Source organism: Falco punctatus, assembly GCF_963210335.1.
Source record: "Falco punctatus genome assembly, chromosome: 7".
In the NCBI taxonomy this organism is placed as follows: domain Eukaryota; kingdom Metazoa; phylum Chordata; class Aves; order Falconiformes; family Falconidae; genus Falco; species Falco punctatus.
This window is the reverse complement of record NC_137587.1, coordinates 7,401,219-7,427,796: the sequence shown is the minus strand read 5'-3', so window position 1 is coordinate 7,427,796 and position 26,578 is coordinate 7,401,219. Positions and strand designations below refer to the sequence as shown.

The 26,578-nt window shown below is 43.1% G+C and overlaps 1 protein-coding gene across 27 annotated transcripts in view; it reads left to right on the top strand.

The window, feature by feature from the left end:
* NRXN3 (neurexin 3) overlaps nt 1–26,578 on the top strand; it is a 1,019,675-nt gene that overhangs the window by 310,983 nt on the left and 682,114 nt on the right. For all 27 annotated transcript variants that reach the window (XR_013929432.1, XM_080395263.1, XM_080395252.1 and 24 more), the window contains 2 exons: nt 571–1,009; nt 6,043–6,426. Coding sequence is in view for 26 of the 27 variants with exons in the window: in XM_080395263.1 (XP_080251389.1) it covers nt 571–1,009; nt 6,043–6,426 (823 nt within the window). In the remaining variant the exon portion in view is untranslated. The remainder of the gene's footprint in view (nt 1–570; nt 1,010–6,042; nt 6,427–26,578) is intronic.

The following is a 26,578-nucleotide window of genomic DNA, read 5'->3' as shown; positions in this document are numbered from 1 at the left end:
CTTTGTTTATTTTTTTTTTTCTTGTAGCTCTTCAGGAGCCACAGGGCAATCACCAACAGTTCACAGAAACTTGCTTAATTTTTTTTTTTGCATCTCTCTCCTAGTAGTTAAGTGGTTTTATAGGAATAATAGAGAAATGACAGTGGTGGCACAGAGTTCCCTGCTGTGGCTAGCAGAGATGGACATGGAGGTTACACTTTGTTATGTATTTTGTATGGGATTTATGCAAATATAACAGCATGATATCAGACACACACTGTATTTTATGTACAAAAGCTTTTACAGCAGAGTGGGTTTGTGGTAGTCAATTGTTCTCCCTGTCCTTTGCTTAAATGTTCTCTTCTGCCTGCTTATCTGATCTGTAGTCATCAAAAAATACCTGTTGCTGTCATTTCTGTACGCACTCCTTGTTCTCCTCTCTCCCTCGGTCATCATGTCAGACTCTGGCATGGTCTCCTTTCTGCTCCTCACTGCCTTTTGGGAGAAGTTTGTCTCCCATGGCTGAAGGTAATTGCAGTATTTGTACTGTATACAGGATTGATGTATGATATTTTTCCTTGTGTCTGGCAGGTTGTTTACAAGAATAATGACATTCGTCTGGAGCTGTCTCGCTTGGCACGGATTGGTGATACTAAGATGAAGATCTACGGGGAGGTGAAATTCGTATGTGAGAATGTGGCTACACTGGATCCCATCAGCTTTGAGACACCTGAAGCCTATATTAGTCTGCCTAAATGGAATACCAAAAGGATGGGCTCCATCTCATTTGATTTCCGAACCACTGAACCCAATGGACTGATCCTTTTCACCCATGGCAAGCCTCAGGAGAGGAAAGATGCCAGGAGCCAGAAAAATACAAAGGTCGACTTTTTTGCAGTTGAGCTTCTAGATGGGAACCTCTACTTGCTGCTGGACATGGGCTCGGGGACCATTAAAGTCAAAGCCACCCAGAAGAAAGCCAATGATGGAGAGTGGTACCATGTGGATATTCAACGAGATGGAAGATCAGGTAGAGTGATGACTACTTCTTAAGCAGATTCATCTTTCAGATCCCGACCTAGGGCTCTGTATTAATTCTCGGAACCTTCAAAACCTGTTAGATATGAGTCACCTTCTTACAAAAACTTAGTGTTACACTCCAGTGATGTTTATCCGGCGAAGCAAAGATGTGAATGGCTAGGTGTTCATTAAATGTTCAGTGTGAACTTCAGAGAGCACATCATAGATGCAGTCTATTAATATTTTATTCACAATCTTTGGCTATTCGGGGCCTGTCTTTGCAATTACGTATGTAATTACAGTGATGACTTCTTTGTAGGCCACAGTAAGGTTTAAGATCCTTCAGAATCATTATTATTTAGTTCTGGGTTTGAGAAATTCTCACTGATCTACTTCAAGTTTCTGTTCAAAAGAAAGTAGAAACCAAATGAAAGCTTAGTGCTGTGACCTAATACTGCTATCTTTTCTTCATCTTGTGTCTTTAAGGAGCGGAGGTCTGGGATCTTATCATGAGGGATATAAAAGTAATGGGCACAACCAGTGACAAAATTATGGTGACAAATCAACATTTTCATCCTATTTTGTTTCCTTGAGTATCTTGCATTTTTCAGTTTGGTTTGTTTACTCTCCTCTCCCTTGGATGCCAAACTCTAGTCTTAGTATCTGAGTCAGCATTCAGTGTATGTTCCTGTTTTTATTGCACAGCTTCTAATTTTCAAAAGTGGGTTTTAGTTTATTTCTAATATTATATCTACCGTGCAATTACCAAGAGTTATTTTGTTTGTTTCTAGTCCTGGATAGCAAGTTAACTTACTCATTATGTACTCTGAAATTGTGAAAGGAAACAAAATGGTCAGATGCTGTAACTTCATCTTGAGAATATGTGAACAGTTGTACTTGAATTCTTCCTGAGCCATTGGGATCTTAAAGCCTGGCTGTATAACTCTTCAAAGGGAATTTTGCTTCCCACCTACCCCAAGGGGATTTGGGATTTGTGTGGTGATTTCCAGATGATAGAATTTAAGTCCCTAATTTTATGTTTCCAGTTGCTGAATGCCATCACTGAAGAGAACGAAGTGCTAGAATTTGCTTCCTTTGAGTTTTAAAAAGAGCTGACTTTCAGATACCACGCAAAGCCTAGCTGTTTGAACAGGTCTTTTTCTGAAGCTAGTTTTTTCTTTGATGATGTGAGGAGTTTCTTTGTGTTTGGCATGGTGCTCTACTAGGACTTAATATGTGTGGTTATGTGTTGCTATCTGCTATAGACATCGATAGGAACATTTTATAAAGGAAGCCACAAATAAAATAAATGGAGCTTTGATTTCTTTAAAATTGCTAAAATTTAATTAACTTCCAAGAATAAACTCAATTAGTTGCGTTCTGTGCTGCCTTCAGTTTTGCTTGATCACTTGGGGACTCTGGTCCCTGGAGAGGCAGCTGCAGAAGAAGAAGCTAACTAAGCTCTCTGCTTAAAAAAGTTTGTAAAAACCTGGGCAGAGGAACACACGTTCATCGGGACTAGGAGGGTGTGCAGACAGCATTGCTGCTTGCGGGATGAGACTGTAGGATTCACTTGGCAGTTGGCAGGGAGGTTTGTTATGTTCTGGACACTGATTAGAGGGAACAGATTTTGAATTAAAAACACTTTGCTCAACAAGAATGAACACGTTTGTACGTTCTTGTCTTCTCTCTTTTTCTTTTTAATTGCATTTTCTGCTGACAAGTACTGGGTTAATGATCCTAGTGACTGATGTCCTGTCTCTACAGAAAAGCAGGATACTGGCATTGATTTCATCACACCGTACCTTTAGTAACCATCCATCAGTCTTATCCAGTGGTACTTTTGGTAGGTGTGAGAAGGAAGTTCAGGATCTCTTTTTGTTTAGGTCTTGGCTTTTCTCCCATGTGCAGACCAGAGAATGGTTACACCTTGGAGGTATTTAATTTTTTAATTATTTTTTTTTTATGTGGATGCCTGTCACTAGAAACAGAATTGAAATAAATTAATGCAGGCTACAAAAAAGTCATTTGGGTTTAATGAGCTAGTGATCTAGAGGTTCTGATTCTCATTACTAAAGCATCCAGGACCTTTTTAGGTGCCATCTCTCCCCTTCTTTCCATTTCCATAACAGTCCAAAACTTCAGGCTCTGCGGAGCTTAGTAAAACAGCCTAAAAATCCAGATATTCACTACTGCAGCATACTAAGGCAGGAGCGCGGATGCTGGGGAAGTGTGGCAGTTGTGCTCAAATAACCTCTGGCATCTCTAGTCCCCTTGGGCTTTGTGTATGCTTTGGTCTGTATTGGCTGCCAGAACAGCAGAAGCTGTTTTTTTTTCTCTACTCTGGCAGAAGCTGCCAGCATGGCCATGGACATCTAGTGTCCGTGGGGAAAGTTCCTACAAAGTGTCCACAAATCCTGCCACGGTTTCTAGCAACGCGCAGCATGTTACACAAGACAATGTTTTTGACTGGTCATCAGCTACGAAACACGTGTTGTCCCACCTACTCAGACACTAAAAGTCTTACTGGAAAGTCTGGTCCACGTCTGCATCAGTGTGCTTTGTATGCCAGCTCTGCCCTTGGTAACCTGAGGTCTTGTGGTCTGTCTGTTCTTTACCCCTGCACGAAGTCCCTAAGGAACTGGAAATAAGATGCTTAAATCCTTCTGATTTCTCAAGATGGTATTTGATTGCAAACATGGGATTTGGGGGGGGGGGGGGAGTGTGTGTGTGAGAAAAAAAATGTCAATTCGTGTGACTGCTCCTTCCTAGGGTCTCTTCAGAATTTCTCCGTCTTAGCAGCTTGGTCTTGAAAGTGCTGTGCATGCGAGCTAGTACCATCTCCTTACAGGAATAGTTGCAGGGTACAAAGCAGGGGCAGAAGGTTCAGGCTGCTGTCTAGCCTGTCATCACCTTGTGCTCTGTCTGCAGGTTTTAAAATTCTCTTTGGTATCTAATATTTATTCTCTTTTGGAGGGTTTCTTTACTTTTGTGGCTTTTGCAGGTGGTGATTGTTTTCTCCATAATAGCAGCTGTCTGGAGCTCAACCCTCCAGTATTTTAGTTCTAGCATTTTGAGTAACATACATTCCACATGCTGCTTTTGAGGAGCAGCAGCAGAGATGCAGGAAGAGGGCTGTGATCCTGGGGCTGTGACACGCTGCCTTTACAACTGTAGGTGTATTGTCACATCTTCTTTTTTCTTACTTTGTAAGAGGGAAAATGTCTGCGGTACTGCAGCTTGGTTTTGCAAAATGATTCATCAAATAATCATGGTTCTCTTTGAGCCTTTAATTTGTAATGCCTCTGTTGCTTCTGGCACTCTGCTGCCTCTGACATCCTTCCTAAATTATTACTGAACATCACACACATGAAATACCTTGTGTCTGTGTCATACGTGCTGTTGTCTAAGACAACACTTATCACAGCTGAAGAAAAAGCATGTGTACATGACTGCACTTTCTCACAGAGACACAAAATAGAGCTAACTATTAACTAAACGCTCCCACCTCATTGTAGGGGTGTATGATAGAAACGCAATGATGTGGAATTAATCTTAAGGCTTGGATAGTTGTCTCTGAGGACGGACTATCTTAACGACGAGGCAATTGGATGCGATGATTTATAGCTAGGGAGAGTAAATTGCTGATTTTTAGCTGAGTGTCTGGTGGGCAGAGATCCCTGTCTTGAAAGCTGCTGAATGCTCTTCTGAAGAGTACGCTGCTCTGGGGTGTGAGACACCTGCACTGTATTCCCTGTTTTAATTTGGATATGCTGTGTGACCGTGAACAAATCACTTCTCTGTACCTGTTCTATGTGTTCTGATTATGTTTCTGTATTATATGTTCCAGTTATTTTATGTGCTGAGACAGTTTCTTCAAATGCATAGGAATGGTCTCAGTGCGGTATTCCTACATACTGCTTGGAGCATATGGAAGCTACTACAGTTTTAATGACAGCTGTTCTTCAGAGAGAGCCTTTATCTTTCTCTACCTCAATTTTCCTGTTTGTGAAAAGGAAGTTAGAATACTGAAATTTCTTTGTAAAACCATAGATTAATGTGTTTTGGAACAAACTAGAGATTTCTAGTCCAAACTCTGCTGAAATCTAGGCTTTCTTCAGGGTTGTGTCCAGTCCTTTTTTGAATGCCTTCAGGACAGTGATTCCACAGCATCTGTGAGGTTTCTGTTCCCACATTTGACCACCCTTGTGGTGAAAAATGTTCCTGTCTATGGAGCTGGAATTTCCCTTGCTACAACCTGTGATCAGTGTCTCTTGTCACTGCCAGTGCACACTGCTGACTCGTCCAAATTGTTGTCCACTGTATCCTCAGGTCCTTTTCTGCAGTTGCTCCTTCACCAGCTCATCTCCAGCCTGTACTTATGTGTGAGGTTATTCTGCCCCACACGTAGGACTTTTTGTTTGTTGTTGTTGATTTACATCCAACGTTTCTATCAGTCTTTTGCTATGCCTTGTAAAGGTTTCTCTGAATGGTAGCCCTGTGCTTCCTCCACTGCATCAACCGTTCTGCCCAGTTTGGTGTCATCTACAAACCTAATGAGGGTCTATTTAGTTCCATCATCTGTTCAGCTTTGGAGTTACTGATGAAGTGTTTTCTGCAAGATCTACGTAGTGTGAATTAATAGGCTTTTCTTCGTTTTTTTTTTCTCTCTAGTCCTGACACCATCAAACTCCTGTATGTTCTCAGTACGTCTTTGCTTTGCTGGATGAATGCTGTTTAATAATGCTCAGTTTTTACATGCTATTATTAAGCCATTGCTTTGTTGTGTTTGTGACCTTATAATGCACGTTGGGATGCAGACACATGATGGTCAGTCACCGCATGGAAGTACTTACGGCCTGTGGTTCAAGAGGAGAGAGAGCTGTGTGGGAGACACTGTCTCTGTTAGCAGTGCATTTGGGCAGGGAGGAATCTTCAGTCTCCTGTGCTGAACCTTAAACCTCACCCAGTTATTGGAAAAAAATGAACTAGACTGAGGCTGTAAGTGAAAGTGTTGACTTTTTTCTTTTCCTCCTCATTTAGGTACTATATCGGTGAACAGCAGGCGCACCCCATTCACCGCTAGTGGGGAGAGCGAGATCCTAGATCTGGAAGGCGACATGTACCTCGGCGGGCTGCCGGAGAACCGGGCAGGACTCATCCTTCCCACAGAGCTCTGGACAGCAATGCTGAACTACGGCTACGTTGGCTGTATCCGAGACTTGTTCATTGATGGACGAAGCAAGAACATCCGGCAGCTGGCAGAGGCGCAGAATGCCGCCGGAGTCAAGTCCTCCTGCTCCCGCCTCAGCACCAAGCAGTGCGACAGCTACCCGTGTAAGAACAACGCCGTCTGCAAGGATGGCTGGAACCGCTTCATTTGTGACTGCACTGGCACCGGCTACTGGGGGAGAACATGTGAGCGAGGTAAGCTGAGTTTTCCCACCTCAGTGGAGCAGAGATGAAGGTGTGCAGGAGAACTAGGCAAGATCAAGTGTTTCCATGAAACTTTGCCCAGCCCTTGTTGGTCTTCCCAGTGCCAAGTTCCAGTCCCTACACGAGGAAAGCTTTCTTCCTTGATCGTTTCCTTCCACTCTTTTCCACCCCCGTTTCATGAACGTATCTTCTTCATCTGTCACTTCGGTCCCTCAGTCCTCTAAAGACCTTGTCTTCAGGTTCCAGAGTTTCTCTGGCTGAGTAGGCTTTGTCTTCTAAGGCGTAAAATGCTGCCCATATGTAAGAAGTCTCAGGAAAATTACTGGAAACAGTACCGAGTGTGAACTTGACTTGAGTTACGGAGAATTTTCTTGCATGGGACAGATGATGTATCCCAGTTCTGTCTGGTCGTCCTCTTTTTTGCATGGTAGGGTTTCCCTGGTGGCTGTTTCTGGGTAAAGCCAGCTAATGAGCTGGTGTTAACAGCAACATGACTCCAAGTTTACCTCTGGTAAGGCTAATCTGTAGGAGTTGGTGGGAGATTCTCTGCATCTTATTCTTACTCGTTCTGACCGATGATTTAAAGACGTAGGATTGGAGATATGAGGCACAAGTAATGCTGGAGTATGTGGTCTGGGCCATGTGGAAAGGAATTTACTAATGTAAGCTATCTGAGCTGTATGTTTCTCAAATACCAAGTGGTTCCATTAATTGATGATATCCTTGTTGTGCTGGTACCACCCTCAGAACGAGGCAGGTGAGTGGTTTGATAAAAATGCAGTCTTAGGGCTTTCAGCCCCTGCTTTCTACTGCCTTACTTGGCACCACGGCCCAATGGTTATAGCATGTGCCTTAGGATTGGAAATCTGTCAATTCTTGAGCTTCTGCTGTAAATATTTGACAAGCTCCTTTCCCACTTAGTGTTCCCCTGTATATTTCTTAATACTGGTCATAGTACCGTGCCACTTATGAGAAAGAACACAAAAGTTATGTACAGTGCACAAAATATTAGGCAGAAATGAAATTTAAAATTCATTAACTTTCCAGAGAATTTTCTTCTTTGCAGGAAGATTTTGTTAATGACTAAGATTCTTCCTATGGACTGGGTGGGGGTTTTAGGTTTTACAGCACAAGATCTATCATTATTCATAAAGCTGCTCACAGCCAGCAATTTGTAGCATGCAGTAGCTAAGCAGCAATAGTAGTTAATTGCCAGGGGTCCTTAAAACAGCTGAAGCATCAACACTGCCATCCGTGCTGTGAAGACATGGGTGAAAATATAAGATTTATGGGCATTGGCTATGGCAGTGTCAGCTCAGCTATAAGTTCTCGCTTATAGACTACAGTGGGTTAGAAGATTCTGGAAAACATCAGAAGTTTTCTTAACCACAGCCTTGGGTATTGTTTTGGCCAATTGTTGTGTGATTAGGTTTTGGACAGACACAATGAAAAAAAGAGCTACCATTAATGCATTGTTCCCCCACAAAATTGCAGTTATGCTCACCCTTGGTCTTTATTTAGTATTAGAAATGACAAGCTTTATGATTCAGGACTTTCTGGACTCTGTCTCAAGTCCACCTCCTGGACCTGGCTTTCAGAAGAGAATCCAAAACTAACCAATGATGTAAAGAACAGGATTAGTCTCATATACCTTTAGATATCTGTGGTGTTGGCTTTTACTCCTTTTACTATCATCAAGAAGAAGTCAGTAGGTTAAAGGCATAGAAGCATTTTAATTTAGGAGGCATGAATCTGAAGTCTGGCCTGAGATCTGTTAACCTGGCCGTGCCCTGGGCCAGCATCAGTATGAATAAGAAAGATACACGTATGAAGCATGTTGGCCAGCACAGGAACTCCGAGTTCCAAATAACTGTGTGTTAGAATCAGAGCATATTTAAGGTTAACAAAACAACGATGCCTGTAACTAGAAACCACAGACTCCTTACTTGGTTTAGGCCCACTGTCAGGCAAAACGTGGTGGCCGTCATGCCTGAGGTTCCTTGGCAAGAGAAGAAACAGCACACACAGAATAAATATTTGTAAACTGGATACACGAAAAAAGTTGTGGAGATTGAAGTGTGTTTGACTCCATGGCATTTATTGCAGTGTTTCATAGCAGCCACGTGCTGCTCTGGTACAGCTGCTTGATACCAGATGACTGCATTAGTGCACGGTGATTTTGCCTACGTGAACAAAAGCATCGCAGGCTACTGATGGTATTTTTCTTTCTCATGGTCTGACACCCAAGCATTATTGCAAGTCCTGACTTCAGCAGGCCTGTGATCCAAGTACTGTTGGAAGGAGAAATAGTTGAGATGGACACCGGGAAGGGAATCCAAGTAAGATATGCTGCCGTGCCACCGCGGCACTTCTGCAGTGACTGAGGAGCTGCCACAGGGCTGGGGGGAGCCGAGCTGGTGCGTAAGGGAAGGAATGAAGAAGGAGAAGGCTGGCTCTTTTCATGAGAGACAGTTACTGACCCGTTTCTCCTGTCTGCCATCTGTTATCTGAGAAGGGCTGTCTCACTCGGCCCTTAGACTTCTGCCCTATTAAAAGGGGGGTGGGGGTTTGCAGCCCAAGGTGTAGGATAAAGGTAAAGGGGCACGGGAGCCTAGAATAAAGAATCTTCTGTGCCTGTTGGCTACCGGGAAGATCACTCTTTATCACAAGGCAAAGCACATACTTTTAACATTTAGTTACGGTACTAAAACTACAAAAGACATACGTACAACTCTAGGGAGAGGAGCAGATGATTCATTTGTTGTTGATGGTAAAGTCTATCTTCCACTTTCCAGGTATAGCATTTCTACATTTATAATGCTGTATTTCTCATACATTTTATACTTCACCAGATGAAGGACTGTTAAACTTCTAAAAGGGACTCGAAAAGGAAATTGCGTCACAGTTAGAAAAGAGGTTTCAGTTCCTTTTATTGATGGTGAAGCAATACAAATATACGGCATTCAGTATGTCACCTATATCTAAAGCCTGTGGGAGTTTGTCCTGTCAGTGAAGTTAGAAACTCTGTATATTCAGCAAGTTACACTGGATGCAACATAGATTTTGGTTGCAGTGATCTGCTCAGGCAGTACTTCCGTGCAGCTGGAGAAAACTTGCTGTGGCTGCAGTTTGAAAGGGCACAGAACGATGCACTGCTGCCAACGTGTCAAATTCGTTCTTACAATTCCAGTGTCTAACTGGTCATTCAGTATTGGCAGTGATGTAAGCAGACAAAGGTGATTTTAGTCTTAAAGTGTTGTAGCTTCTAAGGGTAATGTAGTTCCTCCTTGGAGTAATTGAAATTGCACAGAAGAGATGGGGTGAGACACGGCAAAGACCAGTTCATGTTTGATATGACCCGCACCCAAGGTGGGGTATGTCAGGGAGTCAGAAGTGCTGGTTGGACTGCTCTGGGTCTTTTGGTAACTGTATGTTTTTTCCAGTACTAACTAGGAAAGAATATTCTTGGGAGGTAAATCGTGAAGGCTTCCGTCATGTATGCTTAATTCAATCCTTGCTGTAGAAACTAGAGTGAACGGACGTCAGTGTTTGATCCTCAGGAAGGCTGAGACAAAGTGCTTCACCTAAATGAGACTCTCCTCAGTCTTCATGAATTTCACTTGATCTGGTTGTGAAATGGTGTTTCCCTCCAGCTCTGTAGTCAGTGGCAGGTGACCGAGAAGGGAGAGGAGATGAAAGTGCAATGGGATTCATGGGCCAGAAGTGCTCAGTGCCAGGCTGTGAGGCTAAGCAAAGGCAGCAACGAATTCTGGCAATGAGCTAGATGTGGTCCTCATTTCTCAACTTTCATTAAGGCTGTGCTGACCAGGTAAACACTGTTATTTATTTTCCTAAATCCTTGAGCTTCCCATTCACTATCATCTTTCTGTAATGGTTCTCTACTACCCAGTCTAACTCAGTGTAACAGTGTTGGAAATGATATATGAAAAGAGCCTTTCCCAGCCCCTGTTCAAATCAGGGAGCTGCTATAAACACAGCAGCGTTTAGACATGTTTCTGAAACTTCAAAGGTTCCACAGTAGCTGTTGGAAGGGAGCAGTGGTGTGGCTCTCCACCAGGCTAGGAAATAAGACTGTCAGCTTTGCAAGTAGCATGAACTCAATAAAAGTACTATTGTGACCTCCTCCTTTAGATGCCTTGGATAAGTACTCTAAGATTAAAGAAGTAGAAACCTGGCAATGAGGACCTGTGCTAAATGTCTAAATTCTCTGTGCAGTCAGTGGAGGGAAGTAGCTGCTTGTCAGGAGAAATTTAAAGCAATAACATGATCTTCTTGCCTCCTTTTGTTGATTTGCCTGTCTCCTTTTATTGATTATGTGGAGATTCTGATCTGATAATTTAGTATTGCTGCACTCCAGAAGGTAACTGCCTGGGCTGCAGAAGAATTGACGGTGCCAAACTGCCAAGGCTACCAGACTGATGGAAAAGAGGATGTCTTGTTTGGAGTGCAGGCATAAAGCACAGAAAATAGAGAAGAACCTAACAGACAGGACACAATCCTTCCTGCAAGTAATGCTCTGAGTGCCTTGTATTGTAATGATCTCGCCTTCCCCGGCTCCCTGAGTGTCATATGAAAAGGGGGTGTGTGTGTGTGTGTAATCCTCTCACCCCCAGGTGTTTGATCCGCCTATTAGCACCCCAGGAATGCTGAGACCCTTGCGCCCAACCAGCCTGTCAGCATCCCGCTACGCGGACCCTTCACTGAACAGTCCCAGCGGATCAGAGGGCAATTTGACTGCCTTGTTCAGGGAAACGTGCCAACGGCACCAGGGGGGGGCCCTCAGCTGGTCTTCCCACTTCATTTGAATGTGTTACCCACTGCCAGCCACTGCTAGCACCCACAAAGGGCGAACACTAACGATTTACAGAATAATACTCTTTATTAAAATGACATCATGACAAATTAAGGTTTCTGATCGCCAGTGATAGGGACTGTCTGCAAAAATAAGCTTGGAATTATATACAACCAAACTACATACAACTAAACTATAATCACTAATAACAGTGTGAGTTATTTAGCATGCATAAAACAGTTCTTACCCAACAGGCGCCCCTATGGGGGAGAGGACAGGTTCAGCCTGTCGACTGACCCCAGAAGTTACGATGGAGTCTTCCCTAACCTCTCCCCTCATCCGTCCACTTTTTATACTTCATAGTACATTACATTGCATATTCATTTATCATACCCAGGACTGGTTACAAGTTTCTCGCTTCTAGTGCGAATCAGTACGCATCCTCAGCACTGCTGAAGCTCTCTACTAACTACACATGCTCCTCAAGCAGGGTCTGCCCTCTTTTGAGGGGGCTACTTGAGTTGCAGGTCGCCATCTCCCACTACCGCAATTGTCTTCATCTTATTTTCAACTAGTTTTCTGTTGATGTCAGTGGATTACAACACCTTGTCATCCTATTTCATAGCCAGCACTTCCCTCACTTGAAGGCTTCTTTCTGCATAACTTAGATAATGGTGACTTTTCTGTGTCTGTTGCTCATCCTCCCCAAGGCTGACTCCCTTGATTAGAAGGTCCCTTCATAACAACTTTAGAGAGTGAGTCAGCTTGACCTAACTTTGTGAATTCTGAATCAGAGTTGGGTAATCCAGGAGTTTAGACAACATTTCCACCTTATGGATTTATTTCAGTCCAAGACTAGTCCATTTCCATCAGGTTTAGTTGGAGTTTGAGTGACTCTAGTCATACATGTTGTTGTTACTAACTGGTGTCCTGTGCCCAGCGAGAGGCCGTAGTACCTTGGAGGCAGGTAACTTTGGGATGGAGGTGTGCGTTGGTATTACCATGAGATTATTTCATCTGAGGAAGGTCATTTCACCGTAATGGTTGGCTCAGCCACAGACATCTCATGGATTCTTCATGTGATAACTGCTATGCAGCTTATCAGCTGTGTGGTGTCATCGAGTTCCCATCCCTGCAGGGAGCACAGCAGAGCCTGGCCACAGTGTCTCCACTCTGCTCCATCCTCTGCCACTGCTATCAGCATGAGCTGGCAGGATGATGTGTTGCTTAGGGAACTGTGGTGATATAGATGTGCATGCCAACCATCCTGAAGGTGATAGATGTATTTTACCCTAAAAAAGCTTTCTGTAATACTACGCTTCTGTTAGGACCCACTTTTCTCTAATTCCCCCCCTCAAGGTGATTTTCCCACACTGAGCTCTCCTGCACTCCTGTTATATCTGATCAGAGTATTTCCAGAAAGTCTCCTGCACTGAAAAGCAGGTTTTGTGTGTCTCTGAAATGAAGGACAGGCACAGAGAAACGGATTTGTGATGGAAGTTATGATTGCAAGTACATATCGAGGCTTTGTGTTGAGTTTGCTAGTTCTTGGGTTGTGGTGTCGGGCATTAGGGAAAACAAACCTTGGAGCTTGTACTCTTGGTAGTAATATTTAGTCATTCTTGCACCCTAGGGTTTTAGAAAAGACTAGCAGAGAACAGTGTCTGCAGTGCAGCCTCTCTGTTCTAAAGTACCTCATTCCAACAGGTCTGTGTTTTGCTAGTTTGAAATAAAGGACATGAAATATTTGAAAGCCCATGGGAATGCTTTCAAATGTTTTTTGGTCATTAGACATAGGGCAGGCTTTGGGAGAACAGACAAAAACAATCCTCCAGGTCTATGGGTAGCACGCTACCTCTCATGGGATTTCACCTACGTTCTTGTACAGAAGCCAGCAGAAATTAGGATGAGTTGCAAGTCTCATCAGCAAGAAGGGCTGGAGGGCTGTTACAGATGTGCAGGAGGGTGAGAAGGGTGGGTTGGTACAGCTAGTGTGAATGATCTTTAGTGGTTTTTAAGTACTTAATATCTCCTGTACCCCTTGGCTTTGAATTTTTTAGTATTTGATGTTAGTTGCAGCATGAGATCACTGCAGCTCCCTGTTAATTGCACCTTAGGTGACAGAGGTAGGAGCTGGGATCTGGCTCACGGAGGACGATATACTACTTTGCTGACACACCAAAGTATCCCCTCACAACCTGTGGACTCTTCTGAAAAGGACCCCAAAGCACCTGGCATTGAACAGGGGGGAGGAGGGGAATGCGTGTTGTATTCACATCAGCTGTTTTCTGTGTCTGCAGTGACAGGGCCATGGGCTCAAAAAGGTGCCTAGGCTCTGCTCTTCTGCAGATCCCGAAAGCAATCTGCGTGCTTGCTTTCTGCCGAAACACTGTGAGAGGGACTGCGGAGGGTGAAAGCCCAGGAAGGACACAAAGCAAAAGCCGGCTGAAAATCAGATCATTTTAGGCCAATGAAAATCAAAGGCTGCTGGTCACTCAATCTTTAATGCTTTCTCCTATTTAATTGCCTTGATTGGAGGTTTTTATTAAGAGGTATATACCGGTGTTATTAGAAAAGACAGGTTGATATGAGACTGCTGGCCATTTAAGACTGAAATAAAAGACACTGAAGTTTAGATTTTAAATCCTTGAAGTTAATTGCTCAGAACTGGACATAGCTTGAATCCTTTCCAGGTAAGGAAAAAAAATAAAAATCAAACTAGTCTTGTTCCAGCCCTTTCCTTTTGCTAAGCTGCACCCCAGTGTTTGTTGCAGCAAGGCAGAGATATCCCACTCCAGTTCTCCCAGGCGCTGGAACCAGTGTCCCTTCCCGTTTGGGTTTGCTCACAGATGGATGATTAACACCTTGAGCCAACCAGGCTTTTTCTGTGTTTTGTGGCATACTGTTTGTGAACAGCAACGTACCTGCTGTTGGCAGTGCTGGTGTTGAACATAGAGCTACACATTTTATTATCTGCCAAGTACCTTTATGGCAGTGTTTGCTAAGAACAGTTTAATGACAACACACATCTGCCCATTATGTATGCAATAAACAGAGATGTTATAAAATTACTGGTAATAAGAAATGCTACAAAATCATTTACTGCATCGTTTTAAGTGCTGCATGCTTTGCTCTCTCAAGCACAGGTAGAAGCGTAGATTTCTTTTTGATTTTAGTGAAGATGTTTGATGATGATTACATATTTGTAACAATTTGTTCATTTAAAAAACCCTCAAATGCATTGATGCTTTCTGGACTGTCCAGACTTTCTGAGTTGGCAATGAAGTGCTAGAAGACTGCGGAGAATGGATTTTCTTGTAGGACTGATGGTTCCCAGGAGTGCTGGACATGTTAGGAGAAAAACCTTTGCTGCAGGGTTTTAATGTTTTTAATCCCTGCTGGATCTTGAATATTCAAAGACTTTAGGAAAATCAGAATAATTTTTATTATTTCATGCAATAAAAATGAAAGATGTTAGAAATTGGAAGGTATGTTCTAGAGCTCAACTGTTCATTGACTTACTAGTACCAGATAGGTCGCTATGGTACAATTTCCCAAAAAGTCTCCAAACTGCAGAAGAAAAGAGTTCATATGAATTTAGAAAAAGAGCTCGCACAATCCCTTCACACCCATTTTAATTTCTTCCTCACTAATTTTGTAGTGAAGTCTCCATTAAACATGTTCTGAGGGATTTTAGCTTTTGCTAGGGGCATTTCTGTGAGAAGTTCATTTTCTCACTTGCCATCAATCCATTTGTAACCCCTGTGGCTCTTCCCTCTGCGGCTGGCCCAAGCAGCTACTGCAGTGGTATACACTGTACACAATTCTGCTCAAAAAACACCGGCCTGGGCTTTCTATGCTTAGCTCACTCGTATCTCTGCCTAATGACTGGGTGTAAGAGCAGAGTTGCGAAAATGCTGGATTATTCTACTGTATTAGGCTTTTATGTACCCTCCTTCTCTGCATGCTTTCCTTGCCTTCCATGGGGTGACTTGGGTTCTAACATTCAAACAGTTCCCAAGATGCTCATGAGATGTTGTCCTAGCTCCAGTGAAGACAGTGCAGCCAAGGTGGGGCTTGTAAGGAAAGAGAAACAATTAGGAAGGAAGAATTGCAGAGTCTCTCACTTCTGTGGATTTATATCGCAATCCTTTCCGCTAATCATAGCTTCATTATCCATAGATGTATATATCCAGTCAAAAGCCACTCTGAATATATGTTGTGTCCAGAACAAGTGATTACGTTAGTTGCCTTGTAATGCCTTTGTCATATCCTCAGCACAGAAGAGAGTGCAGTTAATTCTGCAGTCAGGGTGATTACATCTTCTTGGAAAAAGATCATTTCATGGTCTTTAGGCTGTTGAACTTCAACTTTGAAGAGTCTCATTGATGTGACAATCTCCAGCAGCATCTGCTGAGCAGCTGGAAAATCTGAGCCTATATAAAAAATCAACTGATTGTCTCTCCTGTATTTCATAATGACATGGGTATGATTTTTTAGCTGTGTGTTCTTTCCTGTTTCTTCATCCTGTCTCCATCATCATATGCTCTTGATACTTAAGGCCACTCCTGCCTTCCATGCAGTGTGTGAATTTGTTAGTGCTCCAGGTGCTCTTTATGTCATCTGAATATGGTAATTGATGGCACAGAAGAAGATAATTTTGGCTGGTTTTTTGCTAAATTTCTGTGTTTCTGGCTGTTTATTGCTGAGTGTAACTTTCACAAGGTCCTCCCAGTTCAAGAAATGTGATTATCCAAAACTGTATTAGATTTTGTGCTACTGTCAGCTTCTGTAAAGAGCACTTGAAGAACAAAAAAAGATGTTGATGGGTAGATGAGTAAGAACATTTGGTTAATGCTTTTTAGCATCTTATATTTCTGTTAGCATAGGCCTCTTCTACAGGACTAATGTTGTAGTGGTGTATTGTTTATCTGCTGGTTTGTAAATGGCAACTCAGAACAATGGCTTCTCCTTAACGTGAGCCAGAAAATACACCTTATCTATAAATCAAGGCACAGTACTGCTCAGATAACACTCAGATTAAAGGAAAGCTTGTCATTTCAGGTCAGTTTTGCCTGAATAACACTGTATAGGGGGAGGTAAAATATGTTAAAATTTGGATCATCTGAAACTGTAAGTCCCCATGAAGGAAGGAAATATTTTTTCCCTTACTCATCCTAGCTTTCCCAGGTAACTCCCAGCAAGACATGTGACAGCATGTCACATGTATGATCCAGAACAGGCTTGCTTACTCTGAGTATGCACCATGTCTGTTGTGATCTGTCAGATGTCTAGAGATGAGCTGATGATGCTGGGTGCAAGAGTCGCTTCAGACTGCATGGTGTCTTCAGGTACCTCATTGCCCAGTTGCTGATCTCCATCCCTGTGGCTTCCTACACCCTTTCCTGTCCATACCCTTGAGTCAGACCAATTTGTGTTTCTGCTGAGACTGCCAGTTGTCCCTGCAATTAACGGGAATATCTTGATGGAAGTGGCCAGGAGGAAGTAGAATCATTTGTTATGAAAAATATTTCCAATATTTAAAATTTCTATATAGGCCTTGGAGATGTTATCTGTAAAATTAGCTTTCTCTGTCTCTCCGCTTTGCCCAGTCAAAGCCATCAGGCTGAAAAGCAGGCACTGGCACAGTGCTTTTTCTGTCTCATTTCTTCTCCTCTGTTCATCTTGGGGAGAGGAAAGGCTTGACATTCATGATGCTCCCTTAACTGGCTCTCCCTTAGAATGGAGATAGGCTGTCGCCCCTTGGACACTTTGATTGATTGGATGAGGCTATTCTGTGATATGGAAAGGATATGCAAAAGCTCAGCCATCACCACAGGCATGGAGAGGTCCTGTCTGGTGGTGTATACTGGCTCACCGAGATCTGCTTGGTGTTTTCTGTCTTCTCTCATACTCAGTTAATCCACAGAATAGCTCACAGGGTGGTCCTGGTGAATCCATTGCCACTAGGTACCAGACTCCAAGGTACGGCTCTCTAGAAGGAAACCTATCTCACTCACCTTGCTAAATAGTCTGAGAATGTGTAAAGACAAGGTAATTTTCATCATCTTTATTTGCTTCTGTACCTGCATCCTCTTTTTTTCCCTTTTTTTTCCTTTTCCTTTTTTTTTTTTTTTTTTTTTTACCCACCCCACCCCCAGGTAATTGAGAACAAGGAGATTAAAATTAGGAGATAAGATGCACAAGAGGGAAACTCTATCCTAATAGATCAAATCTTAACACGAGTTTCAGAGCGACATCCTGCTTTGTGATGACTATAGGCGGTGAGTAGGTGGATAGGTAAAATGTAAAGCTCGGGAGATATCCATCACATTAATGCAAGAGTCATCCCACTGAAGAGACACAGCAGCAGGGAGGATGTACAAGAAAAGCAGCCTCATAATAAGTGTGGTTGGGCTCATGGTGCTTCCAATTTTTATGGCCTGCAGCTGCTGGCTTCTGAAATTTTGCCTGTTAAGGCAAGATCCTCTTGTGGACAGCCTGGGCCCTTGGGGTAGGGGTTTCCTACCATCCTAATCTTGTGTTCTTGTGAGCAATTTAGCATTTTTCTATTTCTGAACAGGGAAGAATTGTAATCCTTTGAGTTCTGATACTGCTAAAGGGAGCAGAAGGACAGGACAAGTTGGAGGTGATCACTGTTGGAATTTGTATCAAAGCACCAGAGTTTAGGATTCAAATGGAGTCACGTGGAATCAAACTTTTAAGTCTGACTACCCCAATACCCACAGGGACCATTTCAAACTGCTGAGAAAAGAAAAAGATGGTATTTTAAATAGTGAATTTTATCCACTACCTTTCATTAAATGAGTAAAAATGGAAAATGACAATTCAGCCCTCAGCTGAAAAGCGTGTTCGATTGACAGCTCTGGGAGTCCTAAGCTTGTGCTCAGAATGAGAAATATAGAGCAGCTAGCTATCCTTTATATACCTTACTCGTCTCTTGGAGGAATATTTGTATTAGAGATTAGAAGGTAGGTCGTCCTTCCTGACCTGCCTTGTCTTTGGTGGAGCTGCAAAGTAAAGCGGGGAAAGGAAAAACTCTTCTACAGCTCCGATCGCTTCGCTGTTACCTGCGTGGCTGCTGAAGACAGAAAGAGCCACGAGGCAGCTTAGTGCACCCAGCCCAGGGAAAAGAGCAAGGGGCTTTGGGCTGGCAGAACAAAACGGGGTTTGTGCTGCCTGGGTCATCTGCCACGTTAGGACACGATTTCCCCCTGAGCAAGTGACTGGCAAAAGGCATGTGCTTGCTAAATAGCGAGAGGGAAGCAAGAATACAGGAACTGTCTCAAATATTTTATAATTTTGTTACTGTGGGGTTGTTTTGGGTTGTTTTTTTTTGGTAATCTTTCTGTCATGAATGGTTGTGACTGAAGAGAAAAATGAGGTCAAAGGAAAGACTCCTGACATATTCAGAAATTTCAAAAGGTATAGAGTCTTCACACTAATACCGGTGTACAGTATCTGGTTCCTAGATGTGGAAGCCTGACAATTCCGTGCCTAGTCATGGAAACATCCAGATTTTCACCACTCTGTTACCATCTCCCCACTGAAGTTCTCTTCTGTTGCAGTCTGACTTGTTGATGTAACCCCCCCAAGTCACCGCACCTCCATTTCTGCAGCTCAGCTTTCATGTCCAATTTGTGTAAATGTTCTTTATTCTGCATTTGCATTTGAGTGTTCTGTCCTCTTGGAGGGCTGACCAGCACTGAATTTTAGACTTTCCCTCCTTGTCAAGTGCTACTGGAGGATGATTTAGCACTGCAGCCAAGGTGCTTGCCTCAAAGCTGTGTTTTTAATAATTCCAGCTTTTCTTGTTGTTGAACACAGGGCTGGTCAGCTGAGGATGTGGATAAAGTGAGGCACAAGTAAAAGCTGGCAGTTCCCTTTTCACCACTCCCAGTGTAATGCTGGGAGCACCGCTGTGGTGTGGAGTAGCTGCCATTAGCCTTGGTGAAGGGTGTGGAGATTGTCCAGAGTCCGGTGGGATGGAGATTCGCTCCTGCCCCTGTCTGTCACCCTCCTTTTTACTGAGGCAACATCGCAGTTCTGCATCTTGTTCAAACACCCGTATGCCATTCCCCTAAGCCTGCTGGGCTCCTTCTGCCACCTCATTTCCAGTCCGTTCAAATTTCACTTTCCTGTCTTGTGCAGAGGAGCAAGGAATGTCCTGAAAGATTTCTTGGGATGTGGGAAAAGGGGACAAGGAGAGGAAAAGTGAATGAATGGAACATTGTCAAAAAAAAACAAAGGGGGAAAAAAAAAAAAAAACCAAAGGGAAAAAAAAAAAAAGGCTGGTATCTTTTTCCTGTGTCATTTTATAGCCTGCAACCTTTTTGGGTAAAGCAATTAGGCAAAACAAAAAGGGTTAATGAGAAACAGAAATGATTTATCATGCTGTTTTTGAAATGTCTCACTTTGTTTTCACTTTATCTTTTAATTTTTTATTTAAAGTCAAAGATACTTGGGCTGCTTTAAAAAATGAAAACATAAAGGAGCACCACAAATAGCCATGTTGAAAAGCAATGAATCCAGCAGACAGGACTCGTGTCCAAATAAAAAAGGCAGAAAAGTGTAGGCTGGAATTGGTATTGACTGTGCAACGTGCTCAGTGCTAATGGACCTGCAGAAGAAACAAGAACATTGCAGCCATAAAGTGAAAACCTGGTCCGCTGTGAATACAGATGAGAGTGGGAAAGACAGTGCTTTTATGGGGCTGATTTTGCACACATGGCCTCTTGAGCAAACCTGCTTATAAAGTCAGAGTGACAGGATGTAGATTAGCAATCAGCATCCTCATTTAGCCATTTCTCCCCAGGTTGATTTACACGGCTGTGATTTCTCTTTTCCTTTGTCTTTTCCCGTTGGCTGGTGACTATTTGCTGAGCCCATCTATTCTCTTTTACAGGTTTGGTTTTTTTTTTTCCCTGAGAGAAGCCATAAAAGTTAAAACGCTGGCCGTTTACCCTTCTTTGTGTGTGCATGTGTGTATTGCCTACAGTTCATACCCTAGTCTGTGCCACCAGCCAAAGCTCAGTCAGTGAGTCTTCCAGGAGAAGCACCTTTGGAACACCTACCATGTCCCTTCTGCTGAGAGTTGGTTTTCCCAGACACCTCGTCACTCAAATTAGGGAGAGACGCTGGCCTACTTGATCAATGTGCTCCGTCAAAGCGGTGATCAATAAGATCCTATTAAAAGTGTGTGGCACCCGTAGCTTTCTTCTCCCATGTGGCTCCCTTGAAAAGGAGTATCCTGGTAGGTGAGAAGAGGTTGTGCCTGCCAAGAGCTGTAACTCGCTGTCTGTTTGGGTGCCTGCAAGTGGCTGTGTATTTTGTTTTTTCCTGCTTCAGCATTGCTCCTGGGTTACATGCTTGAGCAACTCCTTGGTGAAGGCTACCTAGGAGGGCTTCAGGGCGGGAAGGAAGACCACCCAGATAACAACTAGAAGGGGAGATATGGGGGTCCTGGTGTTAGACTTGCTTGTGTTTGGGACTGAGATGTGTTGAATACTGAGGTGAGACAAAAGTTCAGGCAATGGACTGGAACCCATCTGACACTTCTGATGAGACCATCTTTGCACACTGGCAATGGATTTTAGGCTATTCTCTGCCTGCCAAATCTCACAGAGTTACCCATCTCTCTGTAAAAGCCAGAGATGGAGACTCACATGAATCTTTGTACCCTTGCATACAGGTAACACGTTGGGAGCCTGCAAGCTTACAAGGAATGGACAGGGTCATGGCTGGGAGAAAGCCAGTAAGTTGCTGACCTCTCCACCTGCCTTTAGGCTATCAGAAGAAGCTAAATAAAGCCATATTAAACTGTTTATAAGGGTGTAAAATTATAATCCTCTGCAAACAAGTGCCATTTTTGCATATATGCAGAGTGGTTTCAAAAAGAGATTGGTACAATTATCGTTTTACATTTTGGGAAACTGTGATATAAAGCAATTAAGATACCTACAGTAAGATTTAAGATTACAAAAGTAATTAGCCACAGACCCAGGCTGAGTGGGTTGCATTTACTTTACTAGGATTTAAGTGTCTGAATCTAAGATATCAGATAATTTAGTCATTACACTCTTAGGTCACTAAGCTACTTTTTCCACCTTGAAAAAGCTATCCGATGTCTCTAAAATAATACTTGCGGATCTCTACAGACATGGCGGTATAGTCCTGGGGTATTTGATTAGCGGTTCCTAGAGATAAATACTATACCATGGTAGGATAGAGATAATTCATATCAGAACTTTAGTTCCTTCATCTTCTCCTCTCCTGTTTTCCCACTCAGAAGTGTGCTGATGAATCACTTTGGCCTTTCAGCCGTGCAGTAATGAAAAGCTGATTATCGTACAGGTCCCCACGGGTCAGCCTCTCTCTTATCCAGCATTGCACTCACTCAGCTGTCGTTCCCTGTGTGCCTGGCCAGAATCCAGAGTGCTCCAACTAATACATGGAGGAAGTTAGTAAAGATGTGCTTGTAAAACAAAACTGAAGTTGCACAAGCCCTAACTTTAGGAAGACGTGGACATTAAGGAAATGTTATCTGACAGTGAGAGCTGAAAGACCCAGTGATTTTGCCCGGACCAGGGATAAAAGCACAACGAACACTGTTACTTGGAAATCTTTGCAAAGCTGCCCCGCATGCGCTGTTCCAAAGGCGTGTTGCAGTACATCGGGCACAAAGCCCCCTGTGCTGCGGTGTGAGTGGTCCTGTTTGCTCTGCAAGACTGTACCCTGACCGCTCCGGTGGCAGTACCTGCAGGTGAGAGCTCTGTGAGCATGGGCAGGGGCGTCATGTAAATTCAGCATCACTGCTGGGCTAGTGAGTCCATTTGATTGGGGCTTCTCACAAAACAAGCCTTGACACGTGTGGGACGTCACTAATTCAGTGCTTCACAGAAGTGTACAATATAGGCATGCCTTGGGATTCTCTTTGTGGCTTGTATCGCTACAGACAAGTTCATTTTTCTGTGCCTTATCTTCCTCAGCTGCAAAAAAAACCCCAGATACTTGAGGCTTTCCTAAGTCATAGAAGGGTTGTGAGGTAAAAAAATCATGAATCATTAGGAGCTTTAGATTCTAGGATGAGAAAAGTTGAAGACCAATACAATGTTAATTTTTATTAATCTTTGACCTTCTGTTTCATAGTTTTTCTTGAGCTTGATGCACATCCTGCCCTGAGAACAGGTAGAAAACCTGACCTCTAGTGATTGGTATTTATTTTTGTGTTACTTTATTCATTTTCTTATTATTGCTAGTTGACACATAGCATTCTGTTTTTCATCAGTACAAACATGTGGGCAGCTTTTGGTTTTGTGTATTAATAATTTAAGTTTATACCCCCAGAAGAACAACATTGCCTAAACCTGCAATGTTTATTAAAAATCCTTAAAGGTCAGAGATTTTCTTTTAAAACAGCAGTGACTTTCTGCCTTGTGCTACTTTTCTGTACCTGCAATGCTAATGCAATCCTTGTGTGGCTGTTGAGACATGGTGCTGGGTTTTTTTGAGGTATACAAGCAACCTTTTGTTGATCAAATGCTGTAGCACTTGAGCCACTCAAGGGGAAAAAAACTTTCTGGTTTCTTTGGTATCGTAAAGGTAAAATTATTCATTGCCCTTTATGAAGCACTAAACAAATGATGAGATGTTGTATGGTGTGTCAACGATTGGCTGAGTGTATTTAACTCGACAGTGATATGAGATTTACAGAGCACACAGGAAGGGAGCCTTAAATAGTTTTACCCATTGACCTTTGTCAAGATAATAAGCCTGAATATCAACTCCTCACCAGTTAAATTGTGTACTAATGAAGTGACATTGGATACTCAGCTACAGATGTGCTAGTGAGTAGTAGTCACATGAGTAGAAATGTATATTCAAGAAACGCAAGTATAAAAAGTGTATTCCCCTAACAAGCTTCCGTAGCTATTTCTTATTGGGGAAAAATAAAATAATAATTAAAAAAAAAGTGCAAAGAGAGAGTGCAGTTGAGCAGCTTAGCCCGAAATCCAACATTATGAAGGAAATTGGCAAAAGCTGAAATATAATCAGGAGGCTGAAGGGAGGAATTATGCAGGAAGATTAGAAGAGTTCAGTACGTATTGCTCGGTAAAATAATAACCTGAGGGGAGGAAGGTGAATCAGCTCTGATGGGAGGACTGTCTTCCCAAGGAAGGGGAATTGTTTAAGGAAATTCACAGGACATTAACTGTGGAATATTGGGTTAAATTAAGAAAGGAATATAGTGAATATCACAGACAGCATCCTAATAATGAGCTGTATTTCTTTTTGCTTTGTTTTGCTGTAACAGGAACCCTAGAGAAGGGATGGAAATCCCATCAGCTAGACACTGGAAATTAAGATGGCTAAAAAAGCGGAGTGTGGCCAGGCTGCTCTATGCGTTAATGAAATACACTTTGTAAGAGGGAAGGAAGGGAAGGGAGCCGCGTGACTTAGCCAGCCTTTCTGTTTCTAGCTTGTATGGATCTGTGAAATGTATGCTTCAGAATAATGAGAACCTGGAAATGTCTTCCAACTTCAAAAGACCTATTTTTCTTTCTAAATCCTGCTAATGACTGGACATGTTTTCCCAATTAGCAAGAATGTTAATAGATGTATAAGATATGCAAGACAATGATTCCCAAAGTGTATTTTGTTTTATTCTTGTTGTAATTACTTACTATAATAACTCGTACTGAATCAGGAAGTCTAGGAGAGTTTATTGTGTAAAAATAACAGCATTTAGATACCTCAGCTTCTTTGCCAGATCTTAAAGAATTGTGGAACAAATGCCATGTTTACGCAAATTAGAAATAATATTATGTAGCATTATGTAGCATCTCAGTATCAGATGAGAAAAGAATGTCATTAAGGAATGTATTGTCAAATACACCGTAGGAAAAAACTGCTGCCAAAAACCTTCCAATCTCAAACTCAAATCTCAATTAGAAGAGGTGTTCACAGACCCATAGGAGAAAGAGGACCATGGGGACGTGTAGTGTGTGTCCAGATCTGCAGGTTGCTGGTAAAGGAGAACCCAGCGTAAGGCTCGTCCTGCCTAGCTGGTGTGTGAGCAGGAGCAAGTAAGTGTAGTGCTAACTGTGCACCTTTGCGGTGGGTAGAGGACAGAGCTTTTCTGACTGCCAAGCTCTCGTTGCTCATCAGCATAAAATCAAAACAACAACAGCATAGTCTGCCATTTAGTTCACTTGCGTTTAGTCCTGCTTTGTCACGGGCTTTGCTTAATCTTTGACAAATCAGTTAAGTTCTGATGCGTAAGAGCAGTAAATCCTGACAAACCTCAGCGTTGCCCTGTAGTGCTTGGGGGCCCATCAGCACTTACAGTCCCAATATGCAAGTTGTGTGTCCTCGTTGTAAATGTGAAGTAAGGACAGTGTTCAGGAGAGCCAGCACACTCAGTGACCCGGGGGGAAGCAGGGACAGGGTTCAGCTTACCAGCAGTGCATGCCAGGTAGAGGTTGTGCCAGTCCCCTCTCCGAGATGCAGCCTTGATTTTGCTGCAACCTTGAGCCTGATGCCCGCATGAATATAAAATTCACATTCTAAAACCTGCTTCAAGATTTAGATGCCAAATAGCGTCGTATGTGGTCATACAGCTGCAGTGTGTTGATGAGGCACTTTGGTGCTCTGCCTAGTTGCTCTGCTTTTTCATGCCCTTCTTTCCATGAAACAGAAACTTCTTTGTTGCCAGACTCTAAATTGCTTGCAGTTCTCTGCCTTGATCTGTCCACATGTCTAGTTGCTCACAGGATGTCCTCTGCTCTGTCCAAGAGTTTTGCAGGTGACGCTGCACCTAGACTCCTGTATTCTTTGTGTTGGCAACCTTGTACCTTGTGGAGGAAGTGCCAGTGCGATGTTTAAAAGCTGTGGAAGCTTGGGAGCCTCCCTGACCAGCCATCTATTATTGTGGTTGTTGGTTTGGTGGTTTTTTTTTTGTTTGGTTTTTTTTTTTGGTTTTTTTTTTTTTTTTTTTTTTTTTTTTTTTTTTAAGTAGGTTGGTGGTTGTCCATTGAGCTGTGTCAGGAGTGAGTGAGAAAAGCACTTGTGACTTCTTCTTCCAGATGCAGATGAAATCAGGGAAGTATGACAGTCCCGCAGCAATCCTGCTGGTTTTGTGGCTTTGTTGGAGCACAGCTGTGCCCAGCAGCTGGTCTGGAATCAGGGAACCAGGAAATTTGCACAGTTAGCAGATATAAATAGAGAATCTGTAACTATGAGAGATGCTTAACTCTGCAGTAAATAAACCCGAGTCCAAATAAAAGGCTAATTGAAATCTTAAAAAACTGTCTTGTGCCTCAGTTCTTCCCCTTTTGAGTCTATCTGCAGAATTTCAAAGAGAAACAGGTGTTACATCTACAGTCTTACCATCGATGTTTCAAATGATGTCAAGAACTGTCCTCTTTTCCTTACAGATTTAGATTATTTTTAGGCTTGTGGATTATTTTCCAATTTCCAAAGGAATTATTGGCCTCTTCATTATTATGATTTGGTTTATATTCTGAGATTGTTTTTCAGGGCCTGTCTGATGAAGAGTACGTTGAGGAGATGGCAGGTTGCTCTTGGATCGTGCAAAAAAAGGGGAACAGCAGCCCAGTGGTGGGGGAACGTTCAGGGCATGTGGCTGTGTCCCTGCACTGCCGTGGCTTTGCAGTGTGTCACTGGATGATGTGGCTCCTGTTTCTGTCTCAGTTTCTGCTGTGGAAGTAGGTCAGGTCAAAAGGCATTCCTGAGGGCATCTTTACGCTTTCAAAATGTGCGGAGGACTTCAAATCTAGGGAATCAAGAACAGGAAAGCCATCCTATTGGGAAACTTGCCCTCGTCCCTGTTTGGTCAGAGTATGTCAGCTGCTTATTTCAGAAAACGGGGTGTTCTTTGCGGTGTTGTGTAGAGATGTGTCTGATCCTTTCCAGGAGTAAATTAGGAGAAGCTTCTTTCAAAACAGCATTTGCTGATCCAGAACTCATGCAGGCACAAGTGGAAACCTTGCCCAGCGAGTGGTGGTGAGAGCTGGTGGCAGCGACACGGTACAGAAAAGCGAGTGGGATCTGCTGCCTGTCTCTGCGAGGAGCCACGCTGCTGTCCCTTGGCAAACGCGGTACCAAGTACCTCTCAGCACTCGTGGAATCACTTGAGGAGTCAGTCGCAGCCTCCGTCGCCATCTGATGGCCTCGGGCAGCATTGCCACCTGCCCCCGCTGTGTCCACAAAGTGTCCGAGCAAGCGCTCCAGCCGCCCGGCCCCCAGGCTCTTGTCCCCACCGCCTGCCCTGCTCACCCGGCACTGCTG